Source organism: Rhododendron vialii, chromosome 13a, assembly GCF_030253575.1.
Source record: "Rhododendron vialii isolate Sample 1 chromosome 13a, ASM3025357v1".
Taxonomy (NCBI): domain Eukaryota; kingdom Viridiplantae; phylum Streptophyta; class Magnoliopsida; order Ericales; family Ericaceae; genus Rhododendron; species Rhododendron vialii.
In genome coordinates, this window is record NC_080569.1 from 2,970,902 (window position 1) to 2,994,621 (window position 23,720).

General features: G+C 38.9%; 3 protein-coding genes across 9 annotated transcripts; all 3 read left to right on the top strand.

Moving 5' to 3' along the window:
• Positions 1 to 3,211: 3,211 nt before the first annotated feature.
• Positions 3,212 to 4,340, top strand: LOC131313490 (RING-H2 finger protein ATL70-like). The gene has a single exon (XM_058341814.1). The coding sequence runs from the start codon at positions 3,453 to 3,455 to the stop codon at positions 4,035 to 4,037; it is 585 nt and encodes a 194-aa protein (XP_058197797.1). The 5' UTR covers positions 3,212 to 3,452; the 3' UTR covers positions 4,038 to 4,340.
• Positions 4,341 to 8,994: 4,654 nt separating this feature from the next.
• LOC131314458 (chlorophyllase-1-like) lies at positions 8,995 to 10,694 on the top strand. Its single transcript, XM_058343097.1, has 2 exons — positions 8,995 to 9,421; positions 9,899 to 10,694. Exons 1-2 carry the CDS (start codon positions 9,167 to 9,169, stop codon positions 10,568 to 10,570), a joined length of 927 nt encoding a protein of 308 aa, XP_058199080.1. The 5' UTR covers positions 8,995 to 9,166; the 3' UTR covers positions 10,571 to 10,694.
• Positions 10,695 to 15,223: 4,529 nt separating this feature from the next.
• On the top strand, positions 15,224 to 22,172 carry LOC131313510 (protein TIFY 4B-like). Of its 7 annotated transcripts, none has more exons than XM_058341841.1 (9): positions 15,224 to 15,574; positions 15,717 to 15,856; positions 16,112 to 16,245; positions 19,482 to 19,572; positions 19,641 to 19,800; positions 20,095 to 20,160; positions 20,497 to 20,560; positions 20,662 to 20,879; positions 21,636 to 22,172. In XM_058341841.1, the coding sequence occupies exons 1-9, from the start codon at positions 15,457 to 15,459 to the stop codon at positions 21,647 to 21,649; spliced, it is 1,005 nt and encodes a 334-aa protein (XP_058197824.1). In that variant the 5' UTR covers positions 15,224 to 15,456; the 3' UTR covers positions 21,650 to 22,172. The 7 variants fall into 7 exon arrangements, with proteins under 7 accessions (XP_058197824.1, XP_058197825.1, XP_058197826.1 ...); XM_058341842.1 differs by having other exon boundaries at positions 20,500 to 20,560; XM_058341843.1 differs by lacking the exon at positions 20,095 to 20,160 and having other exon boundaries at positions 20,500 to 20,560.
• The last annotated feature ends 1,548 nt before the right edge of the window (positions 22,173 to 23,720 follow it).

Genomic DNA, 23,720 nt, shown 5'->3' on the forward strand with positions numbered 1-23,720 from the left:
AATACGGTGCAAAAAAATTTGAAAAATTATTTTTCATTTACATTATTTTTAAGTTTAAAAATGTGAAAATAAGCTGCTTATTTGGGTTTTGTGGAATAAAACACCAAAATAAGTACTTATAAAATAAGAAGGTTTCTGGAACGGGGTCACTTACAAGGATTTGAGCTGAATTTTTGTTCCCCTTATTTGTAAAAGCAGATTTTCGTAGGAATAGAGTTGAATTTGATGGGATCAATATTGTGTAAGAATGGCTGATTTATTAGTCTTTTATAAATATCGGAGAAGTGCCTGGATAGCCCCAAAATACATTTTCGTTGGAATGATGCAAATTGGCTTCTCTTCCAACCTAAACATCAAGAGAGAGCTATGATAGTTTTAGCATATATTTTCTGGTCAAAGATTTAAGAGATGATTTTTTTTTTTTTCCCTCTAGTCTCATCCCGTATGATAATTGTGTAGTGGGATTAAAAATGTTAGAGAAGAACCTTTTATATTTCTTTTATGTTTCTCCTTTTACATTTATTTTGTTAACTTTTGACCATAAATTAGAGGCCACGCTACTGAGTTTGATTTTCGGAAGAGTTTATAACCATCCAAAAAATGTGCAAGTAAACGTTTTGGAACTGCCGTAGGCACGAGCGATTCTTCAAGAAATGTCAAGTTCACTAAATTTGAATCTTATCAATGCAATAGTTTTTTTGAAAGTCAAATTATTTTTAACCGAATCCAGAACGGTCTAATTTGACCAAATTACATTGGTTAAGGGGGACGTAGCTAGGGTCTTGTGGCAAATCACGGACATTGGCTTTGTATGCCAACCAATGTGTACAAGAAAAACGCTGCAATGCAACATTGGTTTTATACGCTATCAATGTGACATTGTATTTACATGATTTGAATTATTGTTGGTAGTGCCGTAGATACAGACAATTTGCTAGTAATTGGTATGAGTGGTGTATAATGAAATAATGAGTCAAATTACTTGATTGCCCTTATATAATTCTTTTGGTGCCATTTTCTTTTCTATTGTCTATTTAATTGCATTATATTTTCAAAATGGGCATTATCAAGGGGACGTAGTTAAGGGTTTGTACCACTATTTTTTTATTCGTAATCCCTGAAGAAAATAGTAAATGAAAAGATTTTTTTTTCCTCAATACTCCCTCGGTTCCAAAATAATTGTTTAGTTCGCAAAACAAAAATTTTTAAATTTCAACTTGTTTTTATAAATTAAAACAACTCATGAATATGTAACAATTTGTTGAAAAAAGTTTAAATTTTTTTTAAAAATTTCTTATTATTTTTAAATTCTAATTTTGCGGACGAGATAATTATTTTGCAACCGGATGAGGTAAATATACACCCCTCCCTCTCTCTCTCTCTCGGGTATTCATGAAAAAATTGATGGCGGCGAGCCCTAATCCAACAAACATGATACGAGACGAGCCCTAATCCAGTGAATCCCTTGTCCTCCTACATCTCTCCAGGCTCCAGCTTTCCTCTCTTTCACGAAATTGATGGCGGCGATAATGGAGACTCCGGCGACGATGGCAGCTGCGGAGATGATGGAGACTCCGGTCGCGACGATGGCTTAGGCGACGAACAGTACCTCTCTCTTCTCTTCTCTGTTCATCTTCTTCAGTTCTGGAAGGTGGAGAAACCAAGGCCAGAAGTACCCATACACGAGAACGAGATTCGAATCACATCACAGGGTTTGGTTAGGAACTACATCAGCCACGCCACCGGTCTTCTTCAGGCACTCCCTCTCTGTCTCTCACACACACATGCACACACATAATTTCACTCTTTCTTTGGTTCATTGTGATTTAAGAGAGAGAGAGAGAGAGAGAGACCCCAGACACAGTACAGGCTCTTTAATTGGTAATTGCTTTCACTCTCCACAACGTATTCTACTCAAAAAGCCCCCGTACAAAGGACAAAATACTAGCTAAGAACAAAAGAGAAAAATAGGACACAAAAGAAACATTGAGTGCTTATTCATTTGGGGTACTTGAAATTCTTATGCACGGTTCTACAGTGTTTTTTTTTTTTTCTATCCCTTTTCATTTATTACACTTTAAAATTTCTTTCAAAACTCAAACTGAACCGAACAAGCGCTTGAGTCCGAAAATCTATTAAAGTAATTTGAAAATAAGAAAACAGTGTGTAAACAGCGCATGGATAGTGTACTAGGGAGGTAGTATTTCGGTCAAATCCAGCCAAAATTGCTTCCTTAGAGCATGTACACAAGACTAAGTAAATAGATACATTTAGGTATTTTAGAGAGGCAAACCCAAAAAGATGCACTGCACCAACCTCGGTAAAGCTTAGGTGCTTTACCTTTGGCCACAAAACCTCGCTTAATTTCTTGAGAAACTGTTCATCACCAATTGAATACTTTGTTATTTATCTCACAAGTGTCTTTCTCTCTCTTCTCTTGTATCCAATATAGCAGCTAAAACTCCGGCCATCTCCTCCGACTCCAAGCCATCTCCTTCTCTGTCGCCAACGCTGATGCGTCGCCAGCAGGTACATACTCCAGGTTTGATAGATCCCGTCCTTCCCAAATCCAACCTTCCTCCCTCAATGGATCTAAACAAGTGGCTACAGAGCCGCGGTGTTCCACCGGCGACGGATTTCGAATTCAAAGGCATCTCTAGCGTTGTGGATCAAGATTTTGAGCTAGACCCATCCGAAACCCCTTTTTTTTCTTTTTTTCTTTTTCTGCCTAAGTCTTTTAATCAATCACATCAATTTCACCCCACACAAAACCCAGCAACTTTCTTGCCATTTCTGTACACCCAAATTGAACACCGTCAATCCAGTTTCCCACCTCAGGCAAAAAGGCACAACCCATGTGGCCTTGAACAGTCGCTGACAAAATGGGAACAAAACCAACGGAACAGGTGGCCTTGAACGGTCGCCGACGAAATGGGAACAAAACCAACGGGGATAATCGACCACCTATGTGTATAATTTATGATATTTTAATGGGATAGAAAAATTTATGAAGAGAATTGGTGTAGCATAAAAGCTAAAAAAGGTTAGCAAAAATATAATTTTGTACTGTTTATAGTTAGTTTACCTAACTCTTGGTATACATGCTCTTACATGACCAAAATAGGCCAATGGGCAAGCAGGGATTTGTATCACTGGACTGGACCCACCTTTATAAAATACACTCTTCTGTTCTTTATATTGTACTCCTAATAATACGGAGTAATTAATAATTTGGTCGATTTTTTATTTAGTCAAACTACATACTGTATATATTTGACATAGATATGAATCATATAGTAACACCTAGCCTCCCTCACGTCCGCAGCTTCCCCCCTCCCTCCCTCTTTTCTTGAGTTCAAATCCATCTTCCCTTAATTAACTCCACATGCCATCGTTGACTTCCCCCCATCATTCCACCCCCAAATAACCACTACCCTTTCTCACACCAATGGATGTCCAAACAACAACAAATCCAACCAACTGTTCGCCTCTCCCCATTCCTCCGCCGCTACAATATGAACGCTACGAGCAACTCCGGTGGCTTCCTGGGCTCCCAAAACATCGGCGGCTTTGGCTACGGCATTGGCGTCTCAGTTGGTATCCTTCTCCTAATCACAACCATAACCCTAGCTTCATATTTCTGCACCAGGGCACACCAGCCACCATCAGCCACCATATCACGCCGGAACAACCACCACCAGCAGCCAACCGATGATCCCCCGTTCATGGTCGTGGAGATGGGGCTCGATGATGCCACCCTGTTGACCTATCCGAAGCTTCTCTATTCGGAGGCAAAGCACCACCACTTGAAGGACTCCGCCGACGACGCTTGCTGCTCCATTTGCTTGGCGGACTACAAGGGCAGTGATATGCTCCGGCTGCTGCCCGACTGCGGCCACATGTTTCACCTCCCGTGTGTTGATCCATGGCTTAGGTTGCACCCGACGTGTCCAGTTTGTAGGACTTCTCCATTGCCCACGCCGCTGTCGACTCCTCTGGCCGAGGTGGTGCCCCTAGCTAGTAGACAGGGCGGATAATTGGATTCTCAAGTGAGAACGGTATGGAAGCCCGAAATATTCTGTTCTCCCCCCAAATATTCATGCCCATCTGTTGAAGTATTATTAGATTCTTGAAGTGTGATCATACATTTTTCTTGGAATTGGGATCAAGGCCCAAGGGACCAGAATGCCTGACTGGGACCTCTATTTTTTTACCCCTCTTTTCTCTACTTCATCATCTCATGTGCATTTCACCTGTTATACTTAGCAGAACTGTTAAAGACGAGTTGTTCTACAAGTATGCATCTTCATTTCTTGGTGCCTTGAGGCAGTTTTCGATTCCTTTTCGTGTTTCTTGGTGATGAGTATGTAATTAGATTTTATTTTCTAGTCAATAAAATTATTTTCCTTATAGAAAGACCAATGTACTAATGTAGAGATTTTTACCCATGATAAGATTAACCTGAAAAGTAAAAACTTACCATTGGAATTCATTTTAGTTTGAATAAAAACAAAACAAAACCAATAACAAGAAAAGGTGGAGTATTTAGTTGCAGAAACTTGGAGTGGAACTATCTTGAATTTATAGAAATCTTACCTAGGAGTAGCTCTGGCCTCTGAGTAGACCAAGCAAGTATCTACCTGAAAAATAGGACTAGCTTACAGCTTGATCAATGACGTTTGTACAGACATCATGGTTTCTAACAGGAAACATGCGTCTTTCATCCTGTACATTAGCCCAGCCCCCAGCTATGCTGACGAAGATAAGCTTTAGCTGGCCATAGACCACGCTATGGCTGAGTTTAGGCCCCAAAACACCACCTTATATTTCAGTGCCAAATATCTCATGCCTGAAAATTGAGCAGAAAACTTCGTAGATTTGTGTACTGATGGTGAACCCCATATCCAGCTAAGCACGTACAGTGGAACCCCAAATAGATGAATACCGAATCACCATGCCAACTCATGCAATTCTGAACCCCACAAGTGGAAACCAAAGCACAGGTGAGACAAAAACGGAGAGGGAAACAGAGAGAACAGAGATTTCATTTACGGAGAGGGAAACAGAGAGAACAGAGATTTCATTCTGCTTTCAGATTCGCTGAGCAAAGCAACAGAGCAAAGAAGGCGAATTGACCACAGTACCCTCCTGCAAACGGACAACATAGCAAAGAACAAAACGGCAAAACAGGACACGAACGGAAACCAATGAAAATCTAAAAACCCACTAAAGTAATTTGGAAAATGGCTTCCAATAGGTGCAGAACCTACGGCTTGACACCAATGCCCCTAATAAAATGCAAGGTCGTGCTTTTAAAGCAAGGATATTTTGGCCAATTCAAGCCCAGATGGCTTCGTCCCTTACATTGGCCAAAGAAGGCCAATCCTCCTTATAGCAGGCAAGCAGGGATACACTGGGAATGAATCGGATTCACCACTGTAACTGTCTCATAGCTGTATAAGTCCATGATCATCAGTATTCACTACTTTTACCATGCGAAACACTATCTGGTCACCAAACTAGCACTGATCTCTCCTCTCGCTAGAATGGTTTTTAATTTTTGCATGAGATCAGAATACAGTTATTGATGAATCTGCAAAAATATCTGCATATCTGGTGGCTCAAACTCAATGAGTAAGATCATAGGGAGGGAGAGACTTGGTTATTGAATTTTAACACGACAAATCATATCATCTTGTCAAACATTTTGTTTATAACTCATGATGCCAGAATCAGGCCCCTCGTCTTTTAATCTTCGCTTTAGGCCCCCAAAATATTAATTAGGGCCTGCTCTGGTTGAAATAAGCATTAACCAAATTGGAGCCCCCTGTTTGTAGGAACTTCTCCCAAATTCTTCCATTTCTCTTAATTTGTTACTTTTCTGAGAATTTCCGACTCTTTCATTCTTCTTCCACCGAACTCTTTGGCTGTAGATGCCACTACACAGTCCACAGACAACCAAAATTGAACCAGAGATCTGATAGAGAGAACTAGAAGAGGATAGAAGAAGGATGACGAGCACTTACATCGGCGATTAATCTTCAGACTCTTCACATTGGTGCTTTGTCTATTAATGGCGAATCATAATGTCTAAAACTTTATTATATACCATTAGAAAATGGAGTGCGAATATAAAAAAAGGGGCGTGAAAATCATTCCTCCTAAAAAAAAGCACAATCTACTTTTCACGCATATTCACTAAACAAGTTTTTTTATTTATTAAATTTTAAGTGTCTGAATCAACTTATGCAAGCTTCAAATAATTCCGTAGATCGTTCATGGGAGACTCGAGTAAATCCGAAACAAAATCTCAATTGAATTAGCCCAACGAAATTTGATAATATCTAAAAATCTTTGAACCTAGAACCTAAAAAGGAACAAATTCTTAAATATCAGATATTGACCATCACACCAAACCCTTTGAATTTCACTCAACAAGATTTGTCAATGTAAAGTTGGTAAGTTATGGGGGTGCCAATGAAAAAAAATGACTTTTTTTTTACATTTCACCTTACTCGATCGCGTTCTACAATTGATTCGACGGTGACAACGGTATATGGTGTTTTTAAACAGTCTAAGAAATTCAAGTATAAATTATCTTTGATGATCATGTGTTGATTTGATTGTGCTTGTCTAGTTGTCTTAGGCTCCGTTCCAGAAATCTTCTTAAAAAATAAGTACTCCCTCCGTCCCTAAATAAGTGTCCAGTGCGCAAACCTAGGTCTTACAAAATATGCATGTTTTTCGTTAAAAAATCTATTTTTTTTCCACAATCTAATAGAACCCATTGCCATCTATAGATTTGCAAAAAAAATTTGATTTTTTTAACGAAACAAATGCATATTTTTAAAGGCCTAGGTTTGCGCGCCGAACACTTATTTAGGGACGGAGGGAGTACTTATTTTGGAACTTCTCAAACAAAAATAAGAAGGGGCATTCTACAAAATCCAAATAAAAAGTTTATTTCACATTTTCAAACTCAAAAATAATGTAAATGAATTTTTTTTTGCACCGCATTAAAAATCTCAATGAGATCTATCAAACAAGATCTATATTGATAAGAAAATTATTTGCGTAAGCACATGATTTTTGAGCTTGAAATTGCCTTATTAAAAAATGAGGAGTTGTGCTATGAGTAATGGGCGCCGAGGAGGGAAATCGTACCAACGGCCGCGCCGGGCTATCTCCGGCCACCGGACGGCCGATCCGAGCCGTCCAAAAATTATAAAAAAAAAAAACCGAGGGGGCCGTCGCGAGAATTAGCGGCATCCGAGGTGTATAGATGCTTAATCCGAGCACCCATTTTTCGTGTGATATCATATACACGAAAAAGGGGTGCTCGGAACAAGTATCCTACACACCTCAGATGCCGTTGATTCCCGCGTAAGCCCCCTCAATTTTTTTTTTTAATAATTTTTGGACCGCTCGAATCTACCGTCCAGTGGCCAGAGACGGCCCGGCGCGGCCATCGGTACGATTTCCCTCTCCGACACCCATTGGTACCTATGTAAATTCTGAAAAAATAAATAGCTTCTTCTTATTTTTGTGGAACAAGCCTTATTATTGAAAAAAAAATAAGTTGTTATTATGGTTATGAAACGGGCTCTTATTGTATTTCATCTCCGTGTTCAAACACAATTTGTTTATCTACGCATAGATACAAAGAGCTGGGACCATGTCATCATCTTCCTAAAATCATATTCAAGTAATTCTTTTGGAGATTTGACAAGTTAACCCATGCATGGACACATTTCATTATTATTATTTATTTATATATAACTGGATGTCGGGGTCAGCTTTCATGTACCTTGATTAATTTTGGGACATTGAAGTTAACGATCAGACAAACCCTTCAAACTACTCTAAAGTTTGGATTGTTTAGTCTCCGCGAGATTAAAAAATGATGGACCAATTTCATTTCATTAGAATGATATTGGTTTGGGTGGGGGTACCGGGTGTGTGACGCTCCTTGTTGCGCTGTGTGTGAAACGAGAAATTTTTCAATGTCGAGCGGGTATCACATGATGCCCGCTCGGTGCATCTGGGCCGTCCATTTTCGATTTTGGACAGCTCAGATTTGTAGAAAGAAAGAGGAGAGAGAGTGTGAGGGTGAGAGGAGAGAGAGTACGTGTTTCAATTTAGACTGTCTAATACATTTTTGGACGGTTCGGATGTGCCCGCTCAAGCTCCACATCAACCGGGTGATGTAATACCCACCCCGCACTAAAAAATTTCTCGTGTAAAATGAAGTAGTTTTGATGTACGCTTCAATGTCGTCCACAATCAGTCACCCTCGTCATTGATTGATTTCTTCAGCAACATATGTTGGGCATGGTCCCCATTGGAGGAGTCCTGAGTTCTTTCACATCCACAAAAAGCCCACATGTTTATCAGGCCTCTTGAATCTGAGAAATTTTTCAGTGCTGAATGTGCATGGGCCACATGGTGCCGAGCACGCATATTGGCCGTCCAAATTTATTTTGGACGGCTCAAATCTGTTTGGGCTTGAGGGGATCTTTTGGTAATTTTACAATAAAAAAATTTTCAAACAAATCTGGACCGTTCTAAACACGTTTGGACGGCCGAGATCGTACTTGGCACTACGTGACTCATGCCCACCCGACACTGAAAAACTTCTCCTTGAATCTCTTTCCGAAAAGACAAACTCTTAGTACCAGCATACAATTAAAACTGATTCAACTAATTGACAAGACCCTTAGACTTTAAAGGTTTTGAATTTTAATCATTATCTTATTCCTTTTCGAACATTATTCTTATTTTTCTCTCTCTTTCTTTTCAATTATTATCCTTATTTTTAATAATTACTCTATTTTTCTCTACACTCGTTATCTACAAATTTAAATTCAAAATCTCAGAACGAACGTCCCCTTAGGGTTCGTTTGCTGGTCATAATATCACAATGGAAATCAAGATACAAAGAATTGGGAAAACATGCGAAATCTGATATTTCCTTTACATATAGTATTATTTGCAAAACAAACAGGGCCTAGAACATGAAATCTAGACGTGAAAATACACGAGTTTAGTTTTGGACAAATGCCACCTTAATTCAACATCACTGCGGGGTACTTCACTATAAGAAGAGAAGATATTAAAGGGAGCTGAATTTATAGAGAGAGAGAGAGAGAGAGAGAGAGAGAGAGTAATGGCACAGATAGAAACTACGCCGGCTCTGGCTACAAATGTGTTTGAACCGGGGAGCTTGGGTTTCCAATGCAAATCGGTGAAGTCAACATGGGATTCTTCATCTCCACCAAAGCCGTTATTCATTGTTACCCCAACCGTTGAAGGCACATATCCAGTACTATTGTTTCTTCCCGGGACGCAGGTCCGGAATACCTCCTACAGTCGGATGTTCCAACTTATAGCTTCCCATGGTTTCATAGTTGTCGCTCCTCAGGTATGTCCTTCTAGCTCATGGGGAAGAAAAATGATTTACTAGTTCCTTATAACCAAGTGAACCAAGTACTTAACCAAAAGAGATAAAAACCAAGTGAACGAAGTGTCCGGGTCTACTTAAGCGCATTTCGACTAGACTAGTCTTCCAGGAAGAAAAATAATTTAGTTGTTCGATACAACCTTGTCTGGTTGATATAGTTGTTCTTGACCCATGGACTATGGAATTTGTTTTGAGAGAATCATTTCAGATTAATGTGACTGCAATATTTTTCAAATTAACTACAGTCACAATTATAGATTTGTTTGTGTAACAAATGTAAGTAACGAACCAATAAATGTCACGTAATCCTGTATCTTAATCAGTCATGGTCACCGTAGCATAGCATTGCTCATGCAAGAAGGACCAAAAATCTATCTCAAGATGCCGCGTATCATTTCATTCCTTTCTCTAACGACTATTTGTGAATCGCTTTTTCAGCTATACAGCTGTGCCCTCGTCCCAGAAACTGAAGAAATCAACTCCGCCGCCGCCGTCACAAACTGGCTCCCCACCGGCCTCCCCTCCGCCCTCCCTCCAACCATCCACCCAAACCTCCAACTCCTAGCTCTCTCCGGCCACAGCCGCGGCGGAAAATCCGCATTCGCCCTCGCCCTCGGCCACTCCTCCCCGGCCACCACCCTCCCCTTCTCAGCCCTCATCGCCCTCGACCCCGTCGCTGGCTTCTGCTGTTTCCGCATCCCCCCTCACATCCTCACCTACGTCCCCCGCTCCTTCGACTTGACCATCCCCGTCGCGGTCATCGGCACTGGGCTGGGTCCCGAGCGGAAGCTCGGGGTCCTGCCCGCGTGCGCCCCGAACGGGATGAACCACGACGAGTTCTTCACGGAGTGTAGGCCGCCGTGTTGTTATTTTTACGCCAAGGAGTTCGGGCATATGGATATGTTGGATGAGGTGACGCTGATGAGTTGCTTGTGTGTGAGTGGGGATGGGAAAGGTGGGAAGGATGGGTTTAGGGCATGTTTGGCTGGGGTTTTTGTGGCGTTTATGAGGGCGTTTCTGGAGAGGGAGAGTGGGGATCTTAGAGTTATTGTGGATAATCCTGGGGTTGCCCCTGTAACGCTTGATCCAGTGATTTTTGTTGAGGAGTAGGGTCTGCTGATTGCAATGTACGTTATTTTGCTCAAATTTGGGAATAAGTTTGTGGTGGACATATTCATTTGCTCTCGTATTTCGAGACATCCGATGAAATTGAAACGACACATATGCACATAAATAGTGTTAATGATTTGGCCTCATATCTAGATTTAAGTTAGTCAAGATGGAACAAGACAAGAAAATTGTTCAAATACTGACACAAAAAAATTACTATTTGAAAACAACAAAAATTTGAAGAAAAACCTTAGGAGTAAGGGTCATCATCGGGCCGGGCTGGCCCAGCCCGCCAAGTCACTACCCATGATGGAAAAATCGTTGTGGCCATTGGAGGTATTTTCGGTCGTTAATTTCAAGATTCTTGAATACCAGAAGTGCACATAAATTGACTTTAGACACCCAAATTAGTAAATTACGGCTAGAAAAGATAAAAAGAGAAAAGGAGTGAATTGAAATAGGTAGATTAAAACCAGTGACTAAATGGAAACGTAAACATATTTTTAGTCCAGTAATTGAGTACAGGCCGGTCCAGAAATGGCCCAACCCAAAAGATCACTTTTTTGTGGAGTAACATTTTTAGGAATAAATGCATTATTATTACGCCAGAAAATGAAGTCGGCTCTAAAGGCGGCAAATGAGCGAGTCTGAACGGGTTGAAACGGACCATGAGTCAAATATGAATGAGTCAGATATGGGTCAAATAGCAAACGGGTTAAAACGGATCAGGTCAAATATGGATCAATCCAGTTTTCCTTTTTTCTTTTTTCTTTTTTCCCCCCACCCACTCCCCTTTTCCCCCTCATTCTTTTCCTTCTCCTAAGTCTTCCCCCGATATAGGTTGAAACATGTTCACAAATTGGCAAAAACCCTGTGGGATCTTTTAGCTATATAAGTCTATTGGTTTTTTTTTGTCTTTATTTAAATTTTTTTGTATATGTATGTTGCACGTCAATTTTTTTTTGTGAATTATTGGTTCTATTCGAATCAAAAAATTAAAAAATTGTGGTCCAAACTAAAATTTATTTTAATAAAGACAAATATCAACAAAAAAATGTCAGATTTTTTGCATCTTTGTGTGTGTGTGTGTGTCTTGTTTTGGTTCAATAAGTTAATTGATTTTATTTTTTTGTCTTTATTCATTACTTTTGGTATTTATTTGTTTTGCGTGAAGCTTTTGTGAAATTTTTTTTTTTAACGGTTGTGACTTACTAATTTGTCTCAATCAGCCAAAAAGACATTATTATTGATTTATTTATTTTATTTAAAATAATTCTAAAAATCACAAAAATTTGACGTAAAATTAACAAATACAAATTTTTCTTGCCTGTCATTAGAGAATGTGAAAAGAATGACTGAATAAGTGTGCGTGTCTGGTTTGTAAATATTTGGCTGGTTCCATTCCGTTTGAAAAAAAAAAAAGTTCGGCTGGTAAAGGTGTGGAGTGCGGACGGTGGATCCCATTTTCTACTATTTTCTTTTTGAAAATTCCTTACCTTGGAGTAAAAGAACCAGAGGGAGGGAAAAGTGGGAGGGCCCCCCTCCACGTGGATCGTTGGCTCGTGGGTGGGAGTAAATACCAGTACGGACGTGAAAAGCCGACCTACGGGAATTTTAGATTAATAATTCTAAAGGGGTGTTCGAACAAATAAGCTAAAATGGCTTATTTTTTGTTTTTATTCAAATTTTTTTCGTATCACTTGGCTTATTGTCATTTTTTTGGGGATTATTGCATCCTCACGACAAGAGGAATCTAAAAAGTAAAAAATTTTGACCGAAATCCAATTTTTTTGAATAAAGACGAAAGTAAATCAATAAGCCAATTTTTTCGTCTTTATTAAAAAAAATTGGATTTCGGTCAAAATTTTTTACTTTTTAGATTCCTCTTGTCGTGAGGATGCAATAATCTCAAAAAAAATGACAATAAGCCAAGTGATATGAAAAAAATTTGAATAAGGACAAAAAATAAGCCACTGTGGCTTATTTGTCCGAACGGGCCCTAACACTACGTTCATTCACACATCCAATTACACATTTCTACTCATAATAAGGATGGACCCACACATACTATGTGTGTAGTGTGTGCGAACTTTACCCCTATTAGAGCATCTCCAATCCATCGCCATTTCCTCCAAAATAGAGTATGGATGTAACACATTGAGGGGAGATTTTGTAATTTATTCTATTTTTTCTTCACTTTTTGTACTTTTTGGAAGAATCTTTGAGGGACCCATCGTTCTTTTTAGAGTTTTGAGGAATTTTGTACTCAAAATTTACTTTTGATCCTCCATTTTTAGAGGACCAAATTTACTTTTGGAGGACCGAACTCTAAAAAGGACGGTGGATTCCTCAAAAATTCTCCCAAAAACTACAAAAAATGAAAAAAAAGAGAATAAATTATAAAATCTTCCCTCAATGTGTCACATCCATCCTCTATTTTGAAAAAATAAATGTGAATTGAAAATGCTCTTATGAGTGCGGATGTGTGATTGTGTGCGGTGGTAAAAGGATTTTAGATTTGGGCTTTCTTTGGTTCTTTAAATTTCAATTCATATTGAACTCATTTTCAACTCATTTAAGCCCATGTAAATATGGGTAATGGGTTTATTTGGGTTTAACTCATACCAATCTATTATATAATATAGGCGAATTGGATTGGGTTGAGTTATAAATTATAACTTATAAATGAGCGAATTGAATGGGTTAAAAAAATATGGATTAAAATTGTCATCTCTACCGTCATTCATGGGGCCGGTAAAAAGTTGAGAACTGGAGCATAAGAAGCTGCAACGTGGTCATCTCCCACTTGTCCTTCGCGAGATAAGCGGGGCCCCAACAAAAATTAAAAAATACACAAATAAAAGCAACTAGTGGTAGTGGTGATTCGTTGCAACGCGATACTCCATACTAAGGTTCCGTTCCAGAACACTTTCTTAAAATATAAATACTTATTTTATATTTTCAAACTAAAAATTAATGTAAACGAAAAATAATTTTTTAATTTTTTTTGCACCGTATAATAAATCTCTATAAGATCTATTAAACAAGATCCATATTGGTAGAAAAATTATTTACGTAAATACATTATTTTTGAGCTTGAAATTGCCTTTTTAAAAATTAAGTACTTATTTTGAGCTCCGGAACGGGGCCTAACTATTGAGCTTATCGGCAGTTCACACGAAAAAAATTGCACTCCGTGAAGTTGGCTATTTTCCGCCCTATCCCCGGAGATAATTCAACCAATCGATTCGGTTCAAATAATACCGAACTTGGGGATAAATGAAGAAAACATCAAACCACAAGCAGCCGACCAAGGCTCTGTTCAGTTGCCCAGAAAGTACAAGAAAAGATGGGAAAATCAACTTTCCCATGATTTTTGTAGTGTGAAGTTGGCAGGAAAGTAATGGGAAACATGTTTTTTAGTTTTCTTGCAGGAATTACTTTCCTGCAAAAGTGATCCTGCAAAAAACACAGGATTTTGCGTCGCGGGAAAAGGAAAATGAGTGAACACTGACAAAATTTTTCCAAAAGTTTCTTTTTCCTGACAAATGAACAACTAAACCTTAATTATTCTTGCAAAATTCTTTTATCAAATGAACACTCACAGGAAAATAATTTTCTTTTTCCTTTACTTCACTTTACTTGACTTTTCCTAAGAATAACTTTTCCGTACAATATTCCTGGCAACTGACCGGAGCCTAGAGAGCAAGATTCATTGTTCACGTACTGGAAAATACAAGTCTCGTTTTTCGCTATAGAATACATTGTGACAATACGCACAGCACAAGGGGGGGAAAATATCCATCTACAGACAACATGAAGCTGCATATACCATCCACTACCCTCCGGTTAGATTAACCCTAACCAGTCGTAAGTGAGCTCCACTAATTCGGGGTTTTTTTTAATCTTAATTAGGGTTTATTGTACTACTTGATTATCCACTAGTTTGGAATTGGAAGAAGTGTAACATAGTGAGAGAACTAAATAAAATTTTTATTTTGTCAAGCTTAAAAAAAAATTGGTTTATCAAGATCCTTTGTTACTAGTAGTAGTATTTTTGGTTGTACTGGATTACTCCATCCGTTCGGTTTTAATAATCATTTTTTGGAGTTCGTGCTATTTTTCAATCGATTATATCTTTCAATTTATAATGTTTTAGGTGATTTCAAAAATATTGTATTATAGAACTAATCGAGATCTATTAAATAAAATCATTATTCGATATGAAATTTATTACGGATTCAAAGATATAACCCGTTTTTTAGCCAATTAGAATAGAACTAGGTCCACAATTAAATCCAAATGAAAAGAGTATTTATCATGTGAGTGAGAGTGAACTATCATTCAATACAAACGTACGGGACTACATATATATTTCTTCCGTCCCCATTCCTTTGTTCATTATTCTATCTCAACCGGATAAAAAATTAATTATAAATTGTAATTAAATCACGTAAAAGATTATAAATTGTAATATATAATCAATTGAAAAGTGACACAGATTCTCAAAATGGACCAAATATTGGAACGGAAGGAGTACATGTTACAAGGACTTGAGAAGGAGTCAACGAGAGGACGAGACGGTAATTTCTGAAGGTGTGGTGGGACAGAATCGTAATAAAGCGGCAGGGATGTTTACGTGGCGTACGGGGGTTGCAGCCCCAAATCCAACAGATGGAAAAAAGCCTTTGAACCAAGAAAGAGGCGACGCCGCGGCCAAATTCCCACACTCCACTCTCTCTCCCCCGAAAAACCCCCATACTTGGAAACATGAATTTACCAAAAGAAAATCAACCCACGTCCACCGATCTCTGAATTTCTTACGGAAAACCGGAGCACACTGTCAACGGGGGAGGAGTCAATAATTGCCCGGAATCTGGCCTACCATGTCGACGGAGGAAACGGTTTCCCGGTCACCACTCGACAAGCCTCTTCACCTACTCACTGAAGAAGACATTTCTCAGCTCACTCGCGAAGACTGCCGCCGTTACCTCAAAGAGAAAGGCACATCCTCTCTCTCTCTCTCCCTCTCCCTCTCCCCACCCCACCCCCCCTCTCTCTCTCTCTATCTCTCTATCTATCTATGCGTTTGTGTGTACGCATGTGTATGCATTGATTTTAGGGTAATTTGGAGGTGTCCGTACAGGGATGAGACGACCGTCGTGGAACAAATCGCAGGCGATCCAACAAGTCATCTCGCTCAAGACGCTCCTCGAAACGTCGTCAGATTCGGACGCCGTCACTCGGAAGAAGTTGCACATTCCCCGCCCTGATAATCTACACCGTGTGCGTTCCAATCCACCTACCACTCTCCCTCACTCCCACACGCGCGCACTCTTTCTCTCTCTCTCTCTCTCTCTCTCTCTCTCTCTCTCTCTCTCTCTCTCTCTCTCTCTCTCTCTCGCTATCTTTACCTTTTTCTATCTATTAAGAAAAAGGTCAAGGCAGGTTTATCTATTTCTTTTTAATAGTTTCTTAATTCACCGATCCACATGTGACTGGGTAGGTTTTGCGATAATGTTTGAAAATTGTGATATGTAGGTCCACAGATCAACTGGCAGTGCACCACTTATAGTACCGGCTGAAGAGTCTCCGTGCCGGAGAAAAGATCCAGAGAGAAACGATCGTTCCGACCACGGTTGGCTTGTCGACGGCAGCGACTCAAGTCCTCCGAGGTGATTTTTAATTTGCAAAAAAATGACATACGCTTGTAGGAATACTAAAAGAGACAGCCATATGGACTTTATGGTCTTTATTTGATTCCTTTTTAGTTGTACTTTTGCAAACACACGCCCCCTTGGCAATGCTGACTTTACGAGAGACATGGGGAGAAAATCATTGGCTTCTAAGATTATCTATCGAGCCATGATCTATCAGCAGGGATTATCCAATGAAGCTAGGATTTCACCCGAGCTTTTTTGACCAGTTCTGCCAGTCGGCATCTCTACTGGCATTTCATTCATGCGGCAATTGAGTTCCTGAGTTCTCGGACAGTATTATCTTGACGGATGTTGGAAAGGAAACTTACAACTCTGTAATGTTTGGCGTCTACTGAATGTGCATGGTAGTTAAATGCAGGTGGCAATGCTGTTACAGTGTGCGCTACAAATACTGAATAACGAAGATTTTTTTTTCCTACTATAGTGTTGCACGATCAAGATCTACAATCCTAGTTTGGGATGCAAGCAGACATGAACATTGTCAAATGAATTGTAACATTGAGTGGTACGTAACTTAGATCGGGGAAAAGACCTTTCAGCGGGGATTACCCGCTTGCATGTATCAATCTATATGCTTAGCTTGGTGTGGACTTGGGCTGTAAAAAACCTGAAATAATTTTACCTTCACTTAACAGTTAAAAAAGGAGAAATGGTGAAGATTACCATGTGCTGGAGGGTAACATATCATGACATATTTGTGAGGATACCAAGCAGTTCGCTATTGGTTTTGGATTGGGTTTGTATTTGCTTTGTTCATTCAGAAATGAGATGAACTTGTGCTCTTTGGCCAAGCTAATCAGATAAAGAAGCCTAGTCTGATCATAGTTGAGGTCAGCTTGCTAAGCTCGTGAAGATATCGTAAGGGGAATCCCGTGAGTGCACTCGAAATTCATGTTGAGTCAACATTTTGTATGACATGTCACCACTTGGAGCACAACTATAAGTAAATTAGTGTAGGACATAAAAACCTCAGCACTTAAGCTTGCATGTACATATAGACATCACTCTAGTGATTGCTGACATAAATTTGTTTGAACTTAATATTGCTTCCCAACTTATATGTTGGACCTCTTCAAAGTTATATTCTAAAAATCAATAGTGTTACAAGTATCTCAACCCTCAGAAGGTTTTGCACATGTGCTAGTTTTAGGTTTTGAGTAGCCACCACAGGACCAAGCCTTAACAGATATTCCTTGGGTCCAAAATAAAAATACCCAAGGATCACTAGTTTAAGTATGCACAGTTTCACAGTTATAACAACTTATCTAATAAGTGATTTGAAGTGTTTAAATTTGTTTCATTGGTTTATTAGTTTGCTTGATCAGTTGCTTAAATAGTTTTCTGTCTATATGAATTTTCTTCAGCTTGGCTCTTCTATTTATTCAGATGGTGTGATTAGGGTTTTTTTTTTACTTCTTTCAAGAAGCTTGTGGAGGTATGCCCCATCCTAAAAGAGTGAATTCACACTAGGGCACTCATATGGGGGATTAACCTCGATTAAGTTCATTGTTCTCTTTAATTCTATAAGGAATGTGTTCTCTAAATTTCCCTCTTCAGCAATGGAAATCTTAACTTTAGGGGTGGGAAGGAATTGCCTTTCCCCTTCTCGCAAAGCACTTGGATAGAAATCTACTAAATGCTATTGAATAAAGATATATGAGTTCCTTGCAAAATAGCATTTAGTCTCCCTTAGTTAGATCATAATACCAACTACGGGACAATTTTCGCTCATTTGTTGAATTTCTGCCTCTTATTTCTCCGATACTCAGGTACTTAGTTAAGACTTTCCCAACCAAGATTACTATCTGAATTTGCATTTTTTAACTCATTGTGACAACTGGTAAGTGATAACAACTATAAGTAGCACTTGCATAACCAGGATCAGTATTGTAATTTGTTTTTTGATTCTTAGGACAACTAATTACAACCAGTATTAGCTTTCTTTTTCCTGTTACACAAAATATGCACGTAACACCATCGTTGGCACTTCTTTTGAATTTTCCTTTTTATGTACAAGAAGACTATCTTAATGAAACCTTGCCTACGACCCTTAATGTAGCTCCAAAGTATTTCCTTGATTATAATCTAAATGTATGGTTGCATTGGGAATAAGGAAACTATGTTTGATACCTTAGGTGCTAAAGATTTTTAATATCAAACCTTAATAAACTTAATAGTATGCTGGATTACATATAGGGGGCGGTTCCTGGGACAGTTTTTTACTCAAATTTTTGCACAAATCTTGTTTGATCGGTACTTGTCTCTAAATTTGACAGTGTAAAAGCTGAATGAATCGATCAAGCCCTTGCGAAATCCAAATGAGTTGATTTTTTACGGGAACTCTTACAAATATGTTTTAAACAAATTGAACGGCTCCGATCATTTGCGTGGGACTCCAAAATGGATCCCACACAAGGTTTGTGTCAAAAACTGTGTCCGCGGGACCGCCCCCTTACATATAATATCTTTGGTGCTTCAAAATGAATATGTCGAATAACAGAACACTCCTTAAGTTACGCACAAAGTAAAGTCATTCGGATGAGTTAGTGAAACAGTATTCTTGATATAAGTTGTGTCTTCTCTTGCTCCTATTTTCTTCAGCTTCAAAATATTCACTTGTTTTTATATTCTTTCTGCATGTAATTTGACATTTTGATTTAGGAGGTTTGTGTCCCCGTTATTATGTGCTCTTTTCCCGGATGCCTTGGTGTTGTTTTTGGCATGTCCATTCCAGTATGATTTGGCCAGAATGGCTCTCCATGGCTTCCATGTTAATATTTGAAACTTGGTTAATCGTTAGTTGTCTTCTTGAGCAAATGCTTTCTTAGGTGAAAATCGTAGCTTCTGTCAAAGATTATGACCCTCATACCGTTTTCGTTTTTGATAATTACTCTGAGTGGGCTTCAACAGCCATTGTTTGTGGAGACTGTGATCCTTGGGTCTGCCTATTTTTTTCTGTCTACATCCTGGCATAGCTCCCCCAACCCCAAATTTGGATGTACATTTTTACTTCTGCCTAAAATACTTCATTCATCTCAGATTGCAGCTGTAGTCTAACTAACTTGGGAATGTGCAAGTGTGGGTGTACGCTGTATGGGCGGATAACAACTGACATTTCTTCAAGGAAGAAATGACAGACTTATTTGTTTTAATTTGGCGCAGACATTGAAATGTTTCCCACATGAACTCAGAACTGCAGGTGAAGCAAATGGCCCATTAGGACAAATGACAATATTCTATTGCGGGAAAGTGAATGTCTATGATGATGTGCCAGTTGATAAGGTAATGAAGCTTTGCCCCCAAGATTGTACTGATTGTATTCTAGGCCTCACATGTACGCAATATTTCAGGCACAAGCACTAATGCAGCTTGCTGCAAGCCCCCTCCAAGTACCTCTGGAAGTTCCATTTGATGGAAGTGCGGCTAGACAACCATTGCCATGCCATTTACAGGCTGCAAGTGGTAGAGTAGGCCCAGATACTCCTGTTGTAATATTGCCAACACAAGCAGGTAATTTATAGTGTGTCAAGGACCCCCTCCTTTCGTTTTCTTCACAAATAATTGGAACTTCCAGCTTCAATTTTTTTTCCAAGGATTGAATGGGTTCTCTATGAGCAACTCATCTAATAACCATTCTTGGTACCTGGATGGCAATTCTTTGCTTTCAATAAGTGGCTATTTGACTTGTAGGCAATGGTGGCACGGGACCACTGGAAACATTCGCATAATATAAATTGTCGATGGGGTGGTTGATTATGCTCAGTTTTCAGCTTGTGGCCTTATACTCTTATTTTGGTTTCACAGTGAACATGAGTGATAACTGTTGGCCGAGTAGGGAGGAAAGTGGAATATGTCGCGAAGAAAACACCGGTAAATGTTCTCCTAGATTATGACTACTCTTCATTGGATTCAACAGTGTACACATGTATACTCTTTAGTAAACCTACACTCACTCACCTAATATAGACAAACTTGGAGAAAGAAAGTAAGTGTTAGCTTGAGATGCTTTGTCTAGCCTATTTCGTATGGCTTGAGTTTTGGGGACAATTGGTGGTTAAACGGTATGAATAGTGGGATTCTTTTGACTCAATAGTTGGATGATTAATCATGATGACAATAACACATTAATCTTGCTAGATATAGAGATAACAAGACTGGTTTACTTTGATCTTCAGCAATCCATCCTTCTTTTCCTTTTTCATTTAGCAGCTGAAGTTCCTGGAAGCAGAAAAGCTTCGGTACAAAGATATCTTGAGAAGCGAAAAGATAGGTATCATATATGGCTAAACTGCTCTCTGACAAGCTGATAAACAAAGAGTCCACTTTGCCTTCTTTTTTTTCTTTGGCTTCTCACATCCCTGTTAGGTGAAGGTTCAAGAGCAAGAGAAAGGTAGCAACCCCTCCATCTGCTAGCTTGGATGTTTACTTAAATCCTCAGATGGGGAATCAGACCCAGAATGAGCGCTCAAACAGGAGTGATGCATGCTCCTCACCCCAAATCAGACCACCCAACACCCCTACAAGAAGCAGCTCAGCAGATGATAATTTAGTAAAGAGTACCAATTTTCCAGATGGTCTGAATGAGAAAGGTAACTTTTTGGTTGTTTTGTTTATTTCGAAGTAACGTCTTCTTCATCTTATTATTGTTGTTGTGGTGGTTATTATTGCCATATATGACTTCTCCTGGCCTATATATTACAACTTAAGACGCAATATTCTGCCTTAAACCAACAAATCATTTTCAAGTAAGGAAATAGCTTCACATCTAAGACAAAAACTCTTCCATAAACCCAGAATTCAAACAGATAAAAACAGAAAATGATTTGCTCTCACAACCACAAAAGATATGGAGAAGATGGCGTACCCAAGTTTTCGTGTACATGCCTCGAAAGATTGTGTTTGACTGTCACTTTGTCACCAATATGATAGAAGCAATATCACACTTGTGCATTTTATGTTTTGAATGGGATTTTATTGAAAATTGGACAATTCCCGTGATGAAGCAGCATTAGCTGTAGGGTAAAGCTTTTGGTTTGGTTGTTCTCCCTTTAATCCAATCAGTCCTGTGACTATACATCTCTTCTGTCTAGTAGCTTGGCAGAAAGAAGTGATAAATATAAAACATTTGCCAGTATTTGAAGCCAAAAATCTAAATTGACATCTCCGGGATATTTTACGAACAAAATGGGTATGGTACTGTTACTACTGTAACGGATGTGCCGATTGTCAGGGTGCAGAGTTTGTTGTTTTGTTTTCCTTCCAATGGTTTCTTGTGTTTTTTTTATTGTCTAGGTGGTAACTTTGAAAGGTTGATAGACGCTCTATAATGTTCTCTTGTATTTCAGATATGCGTGAATGAACTCGAGGCAGATGGTCTTGATAGCCATGTCTGTGTTTATCTTTACACTTGTATAAGCACGTACCGGCCCCTAGCAGAGAATATGTCCAGTGAAAATGACAATGGATGCCTAAAATTTTAAGCTTCCTTGTAAGTCTTCATATCCGGCTATATTTGAAGAAAAGAGTCCCATATCTGTTTGTTTCCCGCGCATCTTACCTTCGCAAACTAGAGATACTTCTGAGAAGTTGTTCCGTGGAGAATTTTAGGGTAAGACCTTCTTTAGGGACTGGCTGAAGAGTGAAGAGTCCATATTTTGCTTCAGGGGCTTCCATTAGAGTACCTTACGGAAACTCTGAGCATGGACGTTTCTAGCCATCCACAGAACATGGGCAGCCCTGAGCCAGATTGCAGTGGTATTTCTATTGTTACTATAGTAATATTCATCATGGTCAATGTCTCTAATTTGAGGAATGAGAAAGCAAGTTTATGAATTAATGTAGTGCCTCGGAAGCAATTCCTGTAATGGTCGGTTTTTCTCCTCAACTTCAGGTCTTCTTTTTCTTTTCATTTTCTAGACATCCTGGGATTGATAGGAACTTGATGGTTGAAACAACAAAACAAAACGAATATAAAATTTTAGATGATTGAGGTTGTCAACTGGTTGAATCGAAACGAGTTGTCAACTTCGGTTAAGTGAGACTAGCTTAGGAATACTGAATGATGTGTTGGCGGAAGATCCGAAGCTGTGTCGTGATTTATGATTAGGAAAATTGAGACGAAAAGGAGAAAGTCAGACTTTCGGTGAGAAGTCTGAAATGAAATATGGACATTTAGATGAGAGATGATTGGGGCTGATGCAACCACACCCCACACTAGAAAAAATATATATTATTGTTTTCTGATTGGGGTTCATAATTCCTTTTTTGCAATTTTGTTTAAATAAATGCTGGAAACATATAAACATGCCTTTGTAGTTTGTACGTCAGTTTATTTATTATTTCTATCTCAATGTCAATTAGTGGAGCAAGTATTATTGGGGTTGTAAGTAAGAAATGATTATCATCGAGTACAGAAAAAAAGGGTGTTTGATAAATAAATAAAAATAATAAAAATAAAAAGAGTAAGTTGAGAGAGATACTAAAAGGGTGTTAGTTGTAGTCTATCAATTGCATTTCATTTCGAAATCCTCGCATGCTTTGGGGAGAAAAACTCATCACAGGTGCATCTCTAGTCTCTGCTTCCGGATGGAAATCTATGCAGGTGCCGGATGGGTTTCTCGAATGCAACCATTTACTTCTGACAATCGTAAGTTTGACACCCCCCATATGTAGTGTTTTCCAATATAGGGAAGATATTAGTACGGAGTATTTGGTTAGACAATGTCTTCTTTCTTCCTTTTTTCCCTTGATTTAGTTTAGACAAAGTCTCATGGTTGTTAATGGGTTAAAGGCCAAATCACAAATGAGATTTAAATTCTTTACACTGCTGGTGTAAACATTTGTTTCTTTCAAATTAGTTATATTGCATCACGTCATCATATTTTATTAATTGGGACAATTGTTTTGCAACGGGGCGCAATATAATTGATTTGGAGGAAATAAATATTTACACCGCCACACCGGCGGTGTAAAGAATTTATTCTCATCACAAATACCTCCTGGCATTGTGTTGCCTTCCTCTTTAAACTTCTACAAGGCTTAACCAATACAGAATCCAACGCATTTCGATTTCGGCCTCTAAAATAGGCCAACTTTAACAAAACCATGGAAATGGCAAAGAATAATGGAGTCTCTCTAATAAATCAATGACAATGAAACATGCCTACTTTCTCGACCCAACTAAACTACTCCTACTTCCGGCCTCCTATTCTATTTGTACGCTTTTTTCCCTGCCCTATAGCTATAAGGCGCCTTGTTAGGTACACTTTTCGATGTCGTATTGTTCAATGGCCTCTATATCTGTATATATATCTTCAATTGGATTACCTTTTCTTATAGGAGCCGTTGCACTTTAGTATTTCTTCTGTCTCATATTACTTGTCCTTTTTAACAATATATATATATAGTTTTTGGGGCAAGAAATAAAACCT

What these genes read in the sequence shown, in the direction of transcription:
- LOC131313490 (XM_058341814.1), top strand. Translation starts at nt 3,453, where the DNA reads ATGTCCAAACAACAACAAATCCAACCAACTGTTCGCCTCTCCCCATTC.
- LOC131314458 (XM_058343097.1), top strand. Translation starts at nt 9,167, where the DNA reads ATGGCACAGATAGAAACTACGCCGGCTCTGGCTACAAATGTGTTTGAA. An exon ending in TCATAGTTGTCGCTCCTCAG is followed by an intron (nt 9,422 to 9,898) that starts GTATGTCCTTCT and finishes TCGCTTTTTCAG; the next exon opens with CTATACAGCTGTGCCCTCGT.
- LOC131313510 (XM_058341840.1), top strand. Translation starts at nt 15,457, where the DNA reads ATGTCGACGGAGGAAACGGTTTCCCGGTCACCACTCGACAAGCCTCTT. An exon ending in CCGTTACCTCAAAGAGAAAG is followed by an intron (nt 15,575 to 15,716) that starts GCACATCCTCTC and finishes GTGTCCGTACAG; the next exon opens with GGATGAGACGACCGTCGTGG. An exon ending in AATATTGCCAACACAAGCAG is followed by an intron (nt 19,801 to 20,094) that starts GTAATTTATAGT and finishes TTGGTTTCACAG; the next exon opens with TGAACATGAGTGATAACTGT.